At 39.9% G+C, this 17,953-nt stretch overlaps 2 protein-coding genes and 1 long non-coding RNA gene across 8 annotated transcripts in view; 1 reads left to right on the top strand and 2 right to left on the bottom strand.

The window, feature by feature from the left end:
• Positions 1 to 1,631, bottom strand: part of UCHL5 (ubiquitin C-terminal hydrolase L5) — a 13,236-nt gene extending 11,605 nt beyond the window's left edge. Inside the window, exons 1-2 of one of the 2 annotated variants that reach the window (XM_072342753.1) lie at positions 1,231 to 1,631; positions 715 to 778 (exon numbers count right to left, since the gene is read on the bottom strand). In XM_072342753.1, coding sequence (XP_072198854.1) covers positions 715 to 778; positions 1,231 to 1,501 — 335 coding nt within the window. In that variant the 5' untranslated portion in view covers positions 1,502 to 1,631. The remainder of the gene's footprint in view (positions 1 to 714; positions 779 to 1,230) is intronic. The other variant, XM_072342752.1, reaches the window with a different exon arrangement.
• Positions 1,632 to 17,953, top strand: RO60 (Ro60, Y RNA binding protein). 5 transcript variants are annotated; one of them, XR_011904448.1, is made up of 9 exons: positions 1,632 to 1,762; positions 5,424 to 6,023; positions 7,091 to 7,311; positions 7,553 to 7,699; positions 8,624 to 8,761; positions 9,050 to 9,166; positions 10,005 to 10,111; positions 10,557 to 10,703; positions 11,954 to 12,085. XR_011904448.1 is itself a non-coding variant. In XM_072342748.1 (9 exons), the coding sequence occupies exons 2-9, from the start codon at positions 5,444 to 5,446 to the stop codon at positions 12,104 to 12,106; spliced, it is 1,617 nt and encodes a 538-aa protein (XP_072198849.1). In that variant the 5' UTR covers positions 1,632 to 1,762; positions 5,424 to 5,443; the 3' UTR covers positions 12,107 to 17,953. The 5 variants fall into 5 exon arrangements, 4 of the variants coding, with proteins under 4 accessions (XP_072198849.1, XP_072198851.1, XP_072198850.1 ...); XM_072342748.1 differs by having other exon boundaries at positions 10,005 to 10,118; positions 11,954 to 17,953; XM_072342750.1 differs by lacking the exon at positions 1,632 to 1,762 and adding an exon at positions 4,545 to 4,673 and having other exon boundaries at positions 10,005 to 10,118; positions 11,954 to 12,220.
• On the bottom strand, positions 2,811 to 4,345 carry LOC140255817 (uncharacterized). The gene is made up of 3 exons (XR_011904556.1): positions 4,324 to 4,345; positions 3,971 to 4,101; positions 2,811 to 3,429 (listed from the first exon to the last, which is right to left on the bottom strand). It is a non-coding gene; the product is annotated as an uncharacterized lncRNA (long non-coding RNA).

Below are 17,953 nucleotides of genomic sequence, written 5' to 3'. Positions count from 1 at the left end.
CAAATTCATAGGAAAAAAAAAAACAAACAAAAACCAAACCACAAATAAACAAAACAGCAAACAAAGTAGGTGTATTAAGAAAAAATACCAAAGCAAGAAGTATCTATGATAGTTTAACTATATGCTGTTACAGTAATGCTGTTAATTATTTATTTCTCTTAACACCAGGACCTTGCACTGCAATTTCCAGCTACAGTCATTTAATTAGGGAGAACAGACTTAAGACTTCTTTCCATGTAAGCTAAGCAATTCCAATCTGAATTTGCATTTAGCAAGTCAGGACCAGTTCTTCCGGTCACTGTAAGGTACAAAACACCCTTTTCAACCTGTTAGTGACTGGGACATGCTTCAAAAGCCATTTATCAGTCACACATAAGAAATGGAATGAAAGTTTTGGTACTCCTTTTAAACAAAGTATTCAAAGATAAGAGGAGCTCCTCAATGAAAGCAATGCGAACCAAGGCCAAAGTCATTAGAAAACTATTCTCACACTCTAGCTGCTATTATCAGCTCTACCCATAAACAGAAAAACCAGTTAATGAAACAAGGCATTAATAAAAGGCTACTTAATTACAAATTAGTTGATGAAATCAAAACCCTGATGCAATTCAGTAGAAACTGAGCACTCACCACCCAAGCTTAGGACAAGCCTCTTGTAGAGTTCATACAAATATAGGTAAAAAAACACACCGTTTAGAAAGGAAAGTTCCTTACTTCAGTTTTTCAAAGTTTTCTGGCTCTAAACTCCATATTTCTTCTACTTGCGCTCCTCTACAGCCTGGAGAGAAAATGAAAAAACGGAATCTTTCCTTAGTTGCTGCAGTTTGAAGGAACATTAATAAAAAAAAAAAATGAATGAAAAACTCACGCACTGGTTAAACATAAACACAGGAGAAGTAAGATTAGACTTAGCTGCGTAAACACGGTATTACCAAACACGTTAATTGGAAGTCAGCGTAAAACTGCACGTTCCCAAAGCAGCCCCCCTCGCAGGTCCCGCAGCAGCGCAGTCACGCCACTCAACCAGCCCTCCAGCCGCCCTACCCGCCGTTGAAGCCCGGCCCGCCGGCCTAAGCCCGCTCACACAGCTCGCTCTCTACGAGCGCTGCCGCAGACAGGGACATGCAGCAGCACTGCAGCGGGGCCTGCAGAACGAAATGGCGAGCGGCCGGACTGCGGGCCTGAGGACGCCACCCCGCGTTCTGCACCAGCCCGGCCCCGCTCCCTCACCGAAGCCCTTGATGAGTTCCGTGAAGACGCCTGGGTCGCTCTCCATGAGGCACCACTCCCCGGCGCTGCTGCCTCCCGCCATGGCGGCGGCCCGCGCGCTGCCCTCGGGCTCTCGGTGCCAGCAGCCTGCTACGCCGCGAGGCCAAAGCACGCCGCTCCCTTCCCGGCAGGCCCCGCGGCCCACGCCGCACCTGGCATCTCTATGGTGAGGCAGGGCGGGAGCGGGAAGTGATCGCGGTAAGCAGTTCCGGGGCGACGAGAGTAACCGCATCCGGCTCCATCCGGGCACTGGGCGCGGCGGCGGGGGGCGGCGGGCGCGGCTCCATCCGGGTCTCGGGGATGCTGTCAGGACGCCGGCGGGCGGGGCTGCGTGTGGAGGTGTGGGACCCGCCCGGGGCCGCTGCCAGCGTTCACAGCCGGCTCCACCGCCCCCAGCTCTGTCAGGCCTTCGCTTGAGGTGATCCGTCCCGGGACCGCTCCGCTGCTCGGAGGGCGCGCTGGCCCGGGCGGGTCCCACCCCGCGGCCTCGCAGGCAAGTGGCAGCGACCGGCCCGGGGCGGCTGTGGCGCGGTGGGGGCGAGGTGGGTGGCAAAGTGTGGGCTGCTGCGCCGTGCACCTGCACACAGGGCGGGCTGCGGGCTCCAGGTGGGTCCTTCGGGGCGGCTGTGCGGGGAACGGGTGACCTGCGTGGTCTGGTGTCAGCTGCAGGGCGCTCCGTTTGTCAGCTGGGTCACGGGCCGTTAACGTTCCTCTTTAGATAGAGATTTGAAGCAAAAGCACTCGGGTTGCTGTCGGAGCCCTGCTGTGCTTTAGGAGTGCTGTGCTCCACAGCTGACTTCACCTGAGTGACAGCAGAGGGAGTGAACGTGATTTCTCCCATTGAGCACGTCTGGATTTTGAGGACAATTTGAAGTGTTGACTTTCAACTTCCCAGGCTTTTTTTTAATCCTTTAATAAAGCATCAAACTTTGTCAAGCTCCACGTTTTCACTGCAAATTTTGTTTCATCATCAGCCTAAAAACCCATGGTTCTGTTAAAGCTTTGTGCTTCAGATGTCATTTTTTCACATATAACTGAATCTTGCACTGTTACATCTCTCAAGAAAACCAACAGTGATTTGTAGTAGTCATGGAAAACATGATAGAGATCAGCTTGTGAACGCAGCTGTCTTTTGGTAATACACAGGTACTGATGTGCCATTCTGTACTTAAGTGCCATATAGGGTGCTATGTGCCAGGCAAAGGCATATTTCACTTTTAGGTTAACTTATCATAGAATCATAGGATTACCCAGGTTGGAAAAGACCTTGAAGATCATCAAGTCCAACTGCAGCCTAACCAGTAGCCTATCTCTAAAAACCCTCGGCTAAATCATATCCCTGAGTACCACATCCAAACGGCTCTTAAACACATCCAGGGATGGCGATTCAACCACCTCCCTGGGGAGCCCATTCCAGTACCTTATGTCATGTTTGGAACACATGAAGACAGCATGGTAGATTATATTTCACTTTTGATAATCTCCATGGAGAAGCTACATTTACAAACATTTAAAAACACAGATAAGTGAAGTGACAGCAACGCTTTACTAAAGCTAATAGCTTAATTTCAACATATGAGCATGGATCACGGATATTCCCTGGTGATCTTTTTCCTGTTAGCAGGAACTGGATGTGATCAGGCTGGGCAGGTTCATACCAATTCTCATTCATTCTTCTGTTATAAAGTATTTAGTCTGTGACTTAGGGCTTTTCACTTTGCTGGTTGCATTCAGGTAACTCAGAAGCTGGAAGTATTCTAGAGCCAGAATAGCACTGCTGAATTCCCCATGAGGGCTTGAAATTCACATTCATTGTTGAAGCTCCATAGAAGCAGCAGCAGGGTTTTGGTAAAGCATCCATTCAGTACATATTTGCATTTAGCCATCTGCAGGGATGTGATTTGTCTGTGCTTTAGAGGTATGAAAGGAGGAAAATAACCCTGAAGTTTGGGCAGAGGAGAGGGACTAGTTAGTGAGACAAAATAGCTTTGGGAGCTTGTTACTCTATAATACAAAACAGTCTCTGCAATTGGTTTGCCTTTTATACCAAGAGATGATATAACAGCACATTGTTTGCTCATGCATTCCCATGCAACCTACTCTGTGGGACCTGCTGTAGCAGAAGGTTGGACTGGATCATCTTCAGAGGTCCTTTCCAACCTGTACAGTTACATAATTATGTAAAAAATTTAATAGATGAAAATATCAGCCTCTGCATTTTGAATGGTTGGAATAAGATTTACTAGAAATATACCCTTTGCTTGAGAAAATAGTCAACAAACTAGAGCTGTGGCTCCCATGTCAAAAACTGGTCCAGAGAAAATAAGTGTTGCTGGAGTATCACAAAAGCAGCTCAATTTGAGTGGCCTGATATACGCAGCAAGCCTGATTCTTCAAGACAATTGCTTGGATCTAAAGGGATCTCTACATATTTATACATAGTCTATAGGAGTTAGACTTGAAATCGTAGCCTCTATTCTTGGTGAACTAGCCTAAAAGTTTAGGCCTCCTCCATAGACATTTTAAGTACCACAAGAGGACAGAGTCCCACTGATTGAAGCAGATGATACCAGGAGTAGTTTTTTCACTGAGGGTGGTGAAACCCTGGTACAGGTTACCCAGATAAGTTGTAGATACATTATCTTTAAAGGTGTTTAAGGCCAGACTGGATGGGATCCTCAGCAGTCTGGTACCCACTTACAGTTAGCAGTCCTGTCCATGGCAGGGGCTGGAACCAGCTCAATATAAGATCTTTTCCAGCTCGAGCCATTCTCAAGCACAATCACAGGCACCTATGGATACCTTCCAGCTCAGGACATCCTATGATTTTACCTGTAAAAACAGAAACACAAAAAGTATTCCATTTCAGTTTTGCTCTCATTTTCAAGTAATAGATAATAAGGATTATAAAAGTACACATATGAGAACAACATAACTCTGTAAAGTGGGCATGTGTAATGCTATAATGGGATAATAATAACAGGATAGTAATGTTTATAGCTGCAACAACAAAAAAGAATCAAAATACAGCAATGAAGGGAAAGAGTTACTTACCTTTAAAAGGCATAAGATAGAGATCCCTAGCAAGATATCCTCACCTCCACTGCCAACCCTTAAATGAGGTCTGGGGAGGGGTGGGTCCTGGCTCCACCCCTTGCTTCACTTGGGTACATTGTATGCACCTGGGCTCCTCACCTATGTGGAGACCCACTTATTCATGCATGATCCTTTATGCTTCCTGTTCTTATTTAGCCTTGAGGATAATGGTGTTTTTTCTGGATTTTTATTTGGGCTGTTACAAAATGTTACTCTGTGGTTAATATTGAGTCCCAGCCTGAACCACTGATTGAGCACCTGGGGAAAGGACCCGGTCAGCCCTGGGAGCACAGGTGAAGGTAATTCAGGTGTGTGACCAGAAGGGCTGGAGCCTGGCTGCACCTCTCAGACCTCATTTAAGGGCTGACTGCCACTGGGGATGATTGTTCATTTTTCATCATTAAAATATCCTGGTTGCAGGCAGGCAAGACTTGGAGGAAGGAGTGTGTCTCTAGTCTCTTGTAGAGAGAGGATAATTCTGTTGAAGTAAGGGAAGTCATAAATCAGCATGCAGAGCGTTGCTTGCCTACTTTGGGAAGAAAGGTGCTTTCTTTGTTAGTGGCATCTCTTTACTGATGGAACTATATCAAGAACTGAAGGACTATATTCTCACAGTGGTTTCTTGCTTTTTTATGTTTAACTAAAAACATAAAGCAGTACAGAATTTGTGTTTTCTTGGATCTTACGTGGTGCAGCAGACTATGTGAACCTGTAATATAGTTCTGTTTTCTTTTTTTTGAGCTACTGTCAGTTGTTAAGAAGCTGTTGTATGAAAAGTCTCCCTGAAACCCACTGTATTTAAATTCTCACAGTCTCCTGATTAAGTATTTACTGGTATTTTACTTTATTTTAGCACCGTGTTTTTTCACTTGCTAAGTTCAATCATTCATCCACAAAATGGAGTGGGGCCTGTACAAGTGCAGGCTTGTAATAAGTTTATGAAGGGAAAAACACAGGTGTATAGAACTGATACATGTACTTAAGTTAGAACTGATTAAAGGCTTTAGTCAGAAAGCTTTTGTAGCAGTTTTAAATAAACATTATTGTTCTTTCAACAGACCTCTTGGGAGTACAAACAATGGCGGATGAGGCAGACCAAGCGCAACCCCCGAATGAAATGCAGGTGCCAGACTCTGACAGCAATTATGAGTGGGACGTCACTGACATGAATCGACTGCACCGCTTCCTGTGCTTTGGTTCAGAAGGTGCTACTTACTGTGTCAAGGAGCAGAGGCTGGGCTTTGAAAATGCAGCAGCTTTAATGAGACTGATTGAAGAAGGCAGAGGTTGTGAAGTTGTTCAAGAAATAAAGACATTCAGTCAAGAAGGCAGAACAGCCAAACAGGAGCCCCTGCTTTTTGCACTTGCAGTCTGTTCACAGTGTTCTGATGCAAAAACAAAACAAGCAGCATTTAAAGCTGTTCCTGTGGTGTGCTCTGCACCAACTCATCTCTTTACTTTCATCCAATTTAAAAAAGATTTGAAGGAGGGCATGAAGTGTGGCATGTGGGGCCGGGCACTGAGAAGAGCTGTGGCAGATTGGTACAATGGAAAGAATGGCATGGCTGTTGCATTAGCAGTTACAAAATATAAACAAAGAAGTGGTTGGTCTCATAAAGATCTTCTGAGGTTGTCCCACCTGAAACCTGCCAGCGAAGGTAAAATGTTTTCATCCACCTGAATATACTTTATTTTAAACCTGTAATATTCACAGTGGAGTGGTTTTTGCAAACATGAATACCTGTGTTATCCCTGTTAGGGACTGAGTTCATGTCTGGTGTGCGTAGCCAATAGGCACACTTTGTTGGCGTTCATGTCAAGGTCTCTGTTTCATTTCTGCACAGTATCAGGTGCTAGGCTATCCTTTGCAAAGCAAGCACACCCCTGACTAGAAGTGTGGTTGGTTGTAGGTAGCTGATTAGAATTATTTCTCTTTACAGTTTCTAATTGGTTATTCTGTTTCATCTTTAAAACATGCATATTAAAGGGCTTGAAGATGGTACATCTGGGAAGGAGTAGCTGTTGTCATGTTCCCTTCTCATTTCCATACAAGGGTGTATGATCTTTAATGTGTTAGTAACCCTCAATAAGCCTAGAGCTCCCTCACTGGGCCTTTTCCTTTCTTTTTTTGTTGATGTTAGCTTGTTATCATGTACTTGCTTCTAGTCAAATTGTTTATGACTTCACTTGTTTTTCACATACTTGTGGTGAAATGTTTATACTTCCTTGAGCTTGGTTGTCTACGCCAGTGTGGAATGATGGTTTCGTAGTGATTGTATCATGTAAATTACATTGTAAAGGTGTGAGGGATCGTGTCAGAAATATAACTGTGCGTCTTCAAGGTAAAAAGGATTTATTCCCTGTTTTACTTAGCTTATGTCAAGAGAAGTTAAAATAATATAGTACTTTCAGTTTGTTCCTGTCTGCTTACAAATGCTGAGATAATGCTTGTTCATTAATCGGGAAGAGTGATGGTTTAGAATCTGTTAGGCTCTTTACTGCCAAGGAGAATAACACAGTAAACAAAACAGCTGTTTTAAATTGTATGGAGCTGATCCTTCTTAGAACCGATCATCGGACCTGGGCATTTGCAGTTATATTCTTTTCTTTGTTACTTCATTTGGTTTTTCACAAAAATAACCTGATAACTTGTTTATTTGCTGGAGTGATGAATGTCAGTATTAAGATTGTAATCCTGTTGGGCAAATATTTTCCTTCTCTGTAGGAGTAGCCATCGTCACTAAATACATCACCAAAGGGTGGAAAGATGTCCAAGAAGCCTACAAAGACAAAGCAGTTTCTGCTGAGACTGAAAAGCTTTTAAAATACCTGGAGGCTGTGGACAGAGTGAAACACACAAAAGATGAACTGGAGGTTATTCATTTAATAGAGGAATATGGTCTTGTTAGGGAACATCTATTGACAAACCATCTGAAATCTAAAGAGGTAGGTAAACTTGAGGAGCTTTGTATTCTTTTTAGAGTAACACTTAGAATATTAAGGCAAGAGTTCTGCTTGAAAGTAAGCCTATGCTTGCTTTTTTCCAAGTTATTTACACATGTAGGTAATTGTAATACAAATCTTCATGTAACTTGCACGTTTATTTTGAAATACACTTAGTAAACACACAGGTGTCATTTCTTGTACTTGGGAATCTCATCTTGTTTCCCTTGTTCTTTGCTCGGAGGTTTGGAAGGCGTTGCTGAAGGACATGCCCATTTCTGTTTTGTTGAGGAATTTAGGAAAGATGACTGCAAATTCAGTCCTTGAGCCACGGGGTTCAGAAGTGGCAACAGTATGTGAACGATTGCGAAATGAGAAACTGCTAAAAAAGGTAAAAATTAATACATGAATAAAATCATAATCATTGCCAACCTTTGACTCTCAACCTCTTCCGAAACTGTTTCTTTAGGTAAAGTCTTTATGAAATAAAGGAGAGAGTCTTTGTAAGAAATCTGTAGCTTATTCTTTTAATAAACTGTAGAATTGTTTTACAGATGAAGTGTACTGACAACTAGTATCTTGAATTAAGGCCGTGGCAAGCTTTGTCTAGTGGGTTCATCCACTGTTCATAAGTCTTGTAACTTAGAGGCAGCCTAACAGTCCTAAAAAGTGAATGGAAGGCACTTTTATGGGACCCCAGGAAGTGAATGAAGTGTAATTAGCTTAGTCTCTGAGAGGAAAAAGTGATAGAACAGGGAGACTTTCTCCTTCCAGGTTGATTTACTGTCCATCAGAGGTAATACTCTATGAGGGATGGTAGGGTTCTCCAAAGTGGGGGGGAAATCCCTAAGTATTACTGGGATATAGAGAAGATGAGTGTCTTTCTGATGTTTGTTTTTGAGTTAGGATGGTTAGTGGAATTGAAAACAACAGTTCCATTTTTTTGTTTCCTTTCTCACTGCTCTTTGCTTTCTGTTGTTTCTTCTTTAATTCTACGTCATTACTGACACACTGGAGAAAGGTGTGTGAAGGTGGTAGCGTAACACCTTGATAGAAGGCATTCAGATTTCCTAATGTTTGCTGCTGGAGATTAATGACTTAAACATATCCAAGAGAAAAGAAACAACAAAATGTTCATAAATCAGCAGAGTGAAGTTGTGATTCTTAAAATATTGTGCAGCAGCCACTACAGAAACTGTTCAGAAACAATTGAACCAAAACGGATTTTGCATTACAGTCTTCTTAGTTTGTGCTGCTTTTTAATATATTTTTAAGTTCGGGCTTCTGAAAACTTACTTTATTACTTTGCCTGTAGGGTAGAATACATCCATTCCATGTATTGGCTGCATTAGAAACCTATAAATCCGGACATGGAAGCAGAGGGAAGCTTTGGTGGCGTCCTGATGAAGACATCTTAGAAGCTTTAGATGCTTCATTCTACAAAACTTTTGAGGTAATGTAATGCTTCTATTTAATAGGCTTAAGTCTTTTTTTCTGGAAGCCTATAAAAATATATGTTAATGTTTGCTGGGTGGGTAAGAGTATTCCAACTTGGTAACAAATGTCTTAATGATTTTATTAAATGGAGAGAAAGGAAAAGACTACTTAGCTTTTGGTAATGCTATTGTCCTGTAATGTTGTCCTGAAAAAATAAACAAAATGCATCTGTATGGAAAGCAGAAGGAAGAACAAATTAATAACCCATTTGTACATGCTTTTGTTTTTCTTTCTTTCCTTTTAGGTAGTTGAACCAACAGGAAAACGTTTTGTCGTTGCAGTTGATGTCAGCGCATCAATGACCCAAAAAGTTTTGGGCAGTGTGTTGAATGCTAACACAGTTGCGGCAACAATGTGTATGGTGAGGCATTACATTTCTCTATTTGTAACTGAACACAGCTTGAGCTGCACTTCTGATACAGGGTTAGGGGTACTCTAAAGCTGGTTAGAAATCAGAAAGAAGCTGTCATATAATACTCTTTTATGTATGGAAGATATGACAGTGTGCCATACTGATAAATCAAATGCTTAATCACAGAATTTGAGTGGCCTGGGTTGCAAGGGACCTCAAGCATTATGAATTTCCAGCCTCCTGCCACAAGGCTGGGCCGCTAACTTCCACATTTAATGTTAGACCAGGCTGCCCACAGGCCCCATCCAACCTGGCCTTGAACACCCCCCCCAGCAACCAATTTCCAGTTCTAATCAAAGTGGTTAAGGCTGCTTTTTCACTCAGCTTAACTGAAAATACATAGAAAACAATTCAGAAGCATTGATAATGTAGGAGAGGTTGGATCAAGAAAATTTGGGTTAACTTTTATTCACATTTGAACTGTCAACAATGCATTTTCAATGCCTTTGTCTCACAACAACTTTTGCCTCCGTTTGGTATTGTAAAGTTTCTTGAGTGTTTGTATTAGAGTGGAACGTGTTTGTTTTTAAACACGTGGTGTGTTATGTCAGAGAGAGGAGAGAAGAAATAAGTGGATTTAGTGATGGTAATTAGAACAGCTCTTAAGCTCCAGTTTTTGCATTGCTTATTCATAATAGCATTACACAATATTTAAAGTACAGGGTGAAGCTTTAATGTATATGAGGACTTGCATGGTCTTAAATAAGGATATGATATGTGTTCACCAGGAAGTATCTTGATTTGGGCACTAACAATTCTGAACTCTTTTTGTCTTCCTCTTCCTCAGGTTATAGCACGTGTTGAGAAGGATTCCCATATTGTTGCCTTTTCGCATGAAGTGGTCCCTTGCCCTGTGACAGCTGATATGACGTTACCTCAAGTATTAGTGAAAATGTATGAAGTATGTGAAATTAAAATAAAATAAAATTGCAATTAGGAGAATGCCCTTGCTAACATCAGAGTTGAGAGGTCTCAACAATTACATAACTGCGTTGCATTTCATTTTGTTTGCAGTCATTTGTAGTGCTGTGGTTAGATGATATTTATATATGAAAGCACAGGAATTTTTCCCTTTTATTTTAGGGAAAGTTGAACAGCAGTGATTATTTCAACTTCCTTGAATATTAAGTAACAACATTGACAATGGCATTACTAGATCACAATGCTTAGTTTGAAAAGAATAAATAAATAGAAAAGGAGTGCATTGAATGAATGAACTGTTGTTTAACGAAGAAGCCTCTGAATATAACAAACCACAAAGCTTATCTAAAAAGCATTTTTTCCATGGCTTACTAATTTTTGTAGTAATGTTCCATGTATACACTCTTTTTCTTTTAAGATTCCAATGGGTACCACTGACTGTTCCCTTCCAATGATATGGGCTCAGAAAACACAGACAGCTGCTGATGTCTTCATTGTATTTACTGATAACGAGACCTTTGCTGGAAATACTCGTCCTGCAACAGCTCTTAAAGAGTACAGGGAGGTAAATATACTTCCGAGTGCTTGCAATTGGTCAATGCAGTACAAAATATGTCACTGCTATCCACATTTTAGAGACTTAACAAGTTGTGGCTATGTGCAGTAAATAATAAATTTATACAGGGTTAAAAAGAAAAAATTACATATTCTCCATTTAGGGTGAATTAGTGGAAGTAATTGCACGTATTTAACAGCACTGAATTGCTAAAAGGATTTGAGATTTGCCTAGTTTGCTTTTGGCATTCAGGGAATATATGTATTTCTGCATTCTATGTGATTGATCTAGTAAGTTAATGATACAAATAAGTTATTTGTTCTAAGTTCATAACGCTAAACTCACAGAAATAAGTTCATTGTTTAACTTGGATCTCTGCATTAAATCACCCCAAGCTATAAATTAAGTAATGAAGGTAGGAAAACTCAAGATGGTGATGATATCCTGTGAAGAACAGCCTGTATATTTTAAGCAGGCTCTATAAGCTGTGCGGCTTCAGTGTTTGGAAATGGAACTAAGAAAAATACCTTCTTACCAGCACATTGCTATTAAAACTATGACTTGAGCAGTGATCTTTCACACTTTAAGGAAACTGTTTCTAAATTAATATATCTTAAACTACCAATACAATTGTTTGGACATTGTCCTTCATATCATATTCACTCATATGAAATTAATACCTAAATTTTGCCTAGTGAAACTTGGCCAGAGTTAGACACAGAGTTTAGCTCCTATGCATACATTTGTGCTTTTGACATGAAGTTTCTGTACTCTGACTTTCCTAAAGCTTGCTTAGCTTCACCTTACAGGTTGCTAACCTGCACATTCAGCTCATGTAGTTGAATTGTCCAAGACAAAGCTGTTTTAGTTGTTCAACCAACACTTGGAAATCCTTGCCTTAAACAGAAATACGGTCTTTAACTTTGATTAGATGATTGATACTTATTGTCACCAGATCTGAGGCTGATTTTCAAAATCAGTGTTGACACGTGAAATGATCTATGAATCTTAGTATTGCAGGAAAGTTTTATTAATGTCCTTCATTGTAATCATTTTATTTTTATATAAGTATTGTTTCTATTGCCATTTAGTGTTAACAAACAGTCTGCAATTCTTGTTTTGGCCTGTCTGGTTTCTGTCAGTTTCTACACCTTTTTCAGACAGTGGCCTATGTATGCAGGACTGCAAGATTTGGCCTCTGGCATGTTTTGGTTACTGTATATGTGTGCTCTGAAGATATCTTTTTGTTTTTCTTCTAGAAAATGGGTATTCCTGCTAAATTGATTGTATGTGGAATGACCTCAAATGGTTTTACGATCGCCGATCCAGATGACAGAGGCATGTTGGATATATGTGGTTTTGATGCTGGAGCATTGGATGTCATTCGAAACTTCATTTTGGATTTGATTTAATTTTCTAGGCATCTGTTCTTCCCAGTGGGTCCATTGCTGGCAACAGACTTCACCCTGGGAACCCCTAGCCAAATGTACTCTATTAGAATATGGCACATAATATACATATCAAAATGTTACCTTTTTGTGAAGGGAAAGCAAGAAAAGCAGATGATAAATCACTTTTCTCCTTTTTCCTGTTGTGCACAAATGAAAATAATGGTGGGAAGTTTGCTAAGAGTTACAGGGTTACACAATAAGTAATTTAATTTCATTTGTATTAGATCATGAATACTGAGATTATTTCCCCCCCCCGTTGCTGTGTGATGGTTGTTTACAAGAATAAATGGATGAATTATTTCTAGGATGGGGCAGGAAAGAAAAGGTGGTTTTAGCTTTTTAATAGTGTCAGTTTAACAGCAGGTTAGTTGAGAGTGTGTTTTTCTTTGGGCCTTTCTTTAATCTTGCTATGTTCAGCAAATTACCAAGGTTCAACAGTTTCTGTTGTCTATAAAAAACAACGTATAGCACACGTGAGACCGTGCAACTGTGATGCAGTATGAAAGTTACCCAGTGAAACTTAACTCATAAACTTGAAAGGGAAAGAGCTCATGCTAAGTCTTCTAGCAGGGGTATCTGATTTGTCAAGGAAAAAAAATTGTTCTTAGAGGGGTAGTTTCTGTATAATGCAGTTTCAGAAGTGCTCTGTGCTTTGGAGAATATTTTACAGACTTGCTAACAAGGCTTGGAAATGTCTGGGAAACCACATTCAGAACTTGCTGTGACTTCAGATAGGAGCAGCGTGCTTTTCAGTGAGGAAGATGAGTGAATGCATGCATCTTAGCTGACTCTTGAAAGCGGAGTTGTTAACAACTAGAAACAAATAACTACAATTTCTTCAAAAGAATGTATTCAATGATACGTACATCTTCTTAATGAGAATATTACATTTTTACAATCTTTTTGTAGATTAACACTACTTGTTGTTTCGTAAATTAATTCAATGTAACACTTTTCAAAACTACCTCCAGTTTATAGTGACCAATTCCTAAAAAACCTGTTATGAAATGTACAGTTGCCTCGTTCTCAAAGTCTTGTTTAGGAAGTGACTGAAACTTGATGTTTCCTCTCTCGTTCATGATACTAAGAGTGTGAGGAGAGGGAAGAGAGAGCTAGAGAGTATCTTAGCACTTGGGAACAGGGGCTGATAGCAATTCATGTGTATATGTATTTAAAATGGTGCGTATGTGTTTATAGATGTGTGTATGGGGGGGGGAAAGTTTAAAAGGTCTCTTTAGGAGATCACAGTATTAAGAGGGGTTTTTTTCAGTGATGGTTTTACTGCTTCTCATCAGACATTTGATGTCAGCATCTTTTAATGATAGTTCTATTTTAAACAGTGAATTTGATGTTAATATGAAAATTATTATGGTTTATAGAAATAACCCAACTGTGGTAAATGACATGTAAGACCATCTTTTTCTGCCTAAAAAAAGCAAGCTTTTTCACAAGTATAATAACTCTTGATACCTCTTATTATGCCTCCTACATATCGACTATAAATTCAAAGGTTGTACTCTGTAGGATGGGTTTCTATTTGGTGCTATCTAAAATATGAGATTGAAGGTATCCTGCTGCAGACTTTAATAAATCAAAGCAGTGAGGAAATCCTTCTCTGACACTAAGAAACAATAGAGTTGTATTAAATCCATGGCTTAAAGAGCAGATGGTAGGTGTGCGTTAGTTTTCAGGGAACATGAATTGAGTTACTTCTGGGTTATCGCTGCTGTTACGATACAGCTCTGTTAGAATGCTTGAAGAACTCTTTGCTGGCACCAGCCTGTCAGGTAACACACAGAAACAAACAAGTGTTCCTGCAAAGTAACTAACAAAATAGCACTTTGAGTTAGAAATTTAGCCATTTCCTGTGGAAAAACTTCCTACCAAGCGTTGTCTCCTTGCTGAATGAACATAAGAAATATGGGGAGTGAACATACTTACATGTTAATTATCTCAAGTAAATGCACTGATGTTTTGGAAATATTTTTGGTAGTAATGTGTTTTACATGAGACAATAGTCAAACAACTGATTAGATGTTGCCTATTAATCTAGAGATGTTGAAAATAACTGATGGCTAAGTATCTGTTGCAAGTACTTTTTCTTCTTTGAAGTAGTATTTGTGAAGTAATAGGAAGTGTTTTGGACTAAATATGGAAGGAGAAACTTGAACTGGTATTTCAAGTAACTTTTGGCAGTTAGCTGCATAAATTTGCTGGAGATAAAAGATTAGTTATTAACAGTAACTGAGGTTACAGTAGCGTTGCAACGTTGAAAGTGGTTCCAGTTTAAAATGCAAATCCTTGAAGTACGGGGAAGGTGAGTTTTTGTTCAGTAGAACGTACAGAAAATGTAGCTCTCAGATCTGATGATGCTAGATATAGTTACCCATGCTGGAGTATGTAATATGCCCCTAAATATTTACCATAACTCCATATTAAGATCTTGTTAGGATGTTCTATGTGGTGGCTGTCTGCTGTAGATTTAGCCCTGCTGAGATCATGTTGTCATCTGCTCCTCCTTTAAAGTCTGCATGGTGAGGGAGAACCCAATTGAAAGCTGACAGCTGAAACTAGGTGGTGTGCTGGTTATTCCTACTGTCTTCTTTTTAGGGTTGTTACTGTCTTATAAGTGGTATAAGAATGAGGCTACATTTTTCTTTTCCATAGAAAAACGCTTGTGTTTTTCTATCTGCCCGCTTGCTGGATTTCAGGAGGATGGTTTGACTTAAGTGCTATGATATGCATTACTACTATGAACTAGTAATTTCTAAAGTGGTACCTGGGCATGTGAAGGGGAAGCAGTTGCTGTCATGCAAGTTAAGACAAATTTGTTAAATCTAGGTGATAATTCAATATGCAATAAATAATTTGCCTTTTCACTAAAGAGGAGGCATGACTCTCAATTTAATAGTGTCTTTTGCATTGGAGGAACGCTCGCATTAACAAAACACGGGGCTATAATTGTGCTCTGCAGTTCAGGAAGGAATCTAGAAGTGGTGAAGTTTAGAATAAACATTTAACAAGTCTAAAAGTACGGCTGTAATCTGGGTGATTGCAGGTTTCCTGGTTACTGTCACCACTAATGGGCTTTCAGATAGACTCACACTTTGGTGTGACATCCTAATAATTCTTAGTTTAAGATGTAATAATCTAATACTTGTAATACTCAGGCACTTTACCATTAAGGAAAGGATCTAATGGTTGGAAGCACAGCAGAAGTAAAAATGTTCATTTGTAATGAAGAGCTGTAACCAGTGGACATCAGAGGGCAGGTTTCTTCACTGCAGTGATACACTCAAGAATATGGAAGATTTCTAAATGTAATACAGCGTGTCACTGTTGTATAATGAATAAAGATGGTTGCAGTCTTGCCAAGAATGAGGATTTAATGTCAGGAATTGTATAGAAAGGCAGAATAGGGTTTGGGATGCTTGTAGAATTTAAATACATGGGGGTTAATTTACAATTCTCTGTGCTTAAAGAAGTGTAAAGGCAGATATAAGATCAGCAAGGCTTGTTTAACTGCCCGGTATGCAGTGGCCACTAATAAATGACTGTAAAGAAACTTGCTGCTTTAAATCACAGTTACATAATTGTGGGGGCAGGATGTTGCTCTCTTCCATTATTGTTTTTTCATTGGGGCTGTAAATACCTACTTACAGGTATGGCTTTGAAAGGCTGTCCAACAAAGCGTATGTTCTTGGCTTTTGAAGGACACAGGTCATTTTGGAAATGTATTTTAATAATGGCTCCAACTGGAACAACACTGGGAGAATGTTTTTTTTCCATTGGAAGATGCTGTTTTGCTTCTTTCTTCTTCCCATCATTCCAGTCACTGTGTGAGCTGTGGCTTATACTTCACACTCTCATCCTCTCTTCTGTTGCCCATGTTCCGCCTTTTTGTCATCATTGAGCATGAGATAGCTTAGCTAAGCAACTTAACCCAGAACCGATACAGTACTTAAGTTTAAAAGCTGGATGATGTTCTACTGATTATATAATTCTCTAACAGAGTAATTAATTTGCTCTATCTATCAGATTTTTGGTTTTATATCCAGCATCTGCCTTTGCAATTAAACGGTGTTATTTTCACACAACAAACATCTTAAGAAAATGGCTTTTCAAATGTAAACCTTTCCTGAATAAGTTTGGGTCAGAGCTTTCCATTCTTTTAAGTGTTGGTCCAGTTGGGAATAAGGAAAACGTGTACATGATGAATATCCTCGATGAATGGGCAGCTCCTTTGCAATACTGAAAGTATTTGAAGGATAGAATGTAGGAATAAACCTGAGCAAAAGCCACTCATCTTGCTTGCTCTTCTAATTGTGTTTTGTAAGCATTTGGCCAGTTTATAAGCTTATGTAGCCGTTTGCAATGGTTCACAGAGTACAGATAGCTTGCGAGTCATTTTTTCCAATGGCTTGTTTGCTGAAATGGTAGAGATTTCATTGTACCACAACACAGTACGGTGTACAACACTGCCAAGTGAGATTTAAGGGGAAGATGTAAAAGAAGGCTGTATGCTGCTCTGAGAGCTACGACTTAAAATTACCTTCAGCAGAAAGTATGGCGTCTTTATGTGCTTATGGTTGGATTTCTGGTTTCGATGCTGTGAAGTGTGGTTTCTTTGGGTATTTCTGTGTTCTAAAGTATCTGCATACACATATGTGGCATGCTGTGAGCTTTACAAATGCTTCATTAACAAACAATGAATGATGGCTGTCAGCCTAAACATAACATGGCTTTGTGCCATCCAATAATGAAAGCGCTGTCTTGCTGTTACCTTCTGTGGGATTACATGAAATTAATGAGAAAATCTTTGGCTGGGGAGCCTTCATACAGTGGGAAAGAAGCATAATTAACTCTTTGATTGCCTTAAGACGTGACTTTCTGTATCAAATTGGCACTCGGTAGCCTCTGCAGGCAAACAGCACGCTTTCTCAATGGCTGGAGTGGAATAATGCCTTAAGTGACAATGCCCTGAGACTTCTGAAGTTTAGAACTCAAAGGGTTATTTTAAACTAATTGTTTGGGGACTTTTTCTAATGGGGAACAAAACGAAAACTGGCTTTGCATACCGTTATTACTTACATCATTGATTTGCAAGCTTTCCAGGTGCACAATTGTTAACCTGGTCAGAAAACGTAACTGGCCTAAGAATGATAGGTCAAGAATACTTTGATAACAGCACATGTGCAAAATTCCTTAATGAAATATAAATTTAGGGAGATAAGTTTGTTTGCTCAATTTAATGAGTGTGTCTTGGTAAGCAAAGACTTGATGATGAAACCAGAAGAATTAAGGAGTAAATTGCAGTGGTGAAAACACAAGGTCCATGTGTTTTGCTATTGAATTACACGAATTAAAGACGCACAGTGCAGACCAGCAGCGTACTGAACATCTTCTACAAGTCGTATTACTTACATTTATTTCAAACCTGCTTCCTAAGAGGGAAGCTGCCAAAATCAAATGATAGTTTTTGCAATCCTGGTTAGATAAAATCAGTGTAGAACTTTGTTTCCTTGAGGAGAGCCTGAATGAAAATCCTTGAGTAGCATTTTTGGTCTCAACTGTGCATCTTTAGTAGTGTAATGACCTCTTTTACTGAAGAAAGAGGTATTTTCTACTGACATATGAACTTTCTTGAAATAACCAAGTCTTGGCATTGGTTGGTCTGGCTTTGGATGTACATTTTACTGAAACTTTTGAATTCAGTTTTTTTTTAGGCATTTAACTGCAAGTTAATACTGCTAGTAAAACTGCATTTTGACTGTAGAATATAAGTACTAAATAAACTCTATGCATATT

Source organism: Excalfactoria chinensis, chromosome 8 (assembly GCF_039878825.1).
Source record: "Excalfactoria chinensis isolate bCotChi1 chromosome 8, bCotChi1.hap2, whole genome shotgun sequence".
Classification (NCBI taxonomy): Eukaryota; Metazoa; Chordata; class Aves; order Galliformes; family Phasianidae; genus Excalfactoria; species Excalfactoria chinensis.
The sequence above is the reverse complement of the archived record's forward strand: the minus strand, read 5'-3'. Positions and strand labels throughout refer to the sequence as shown.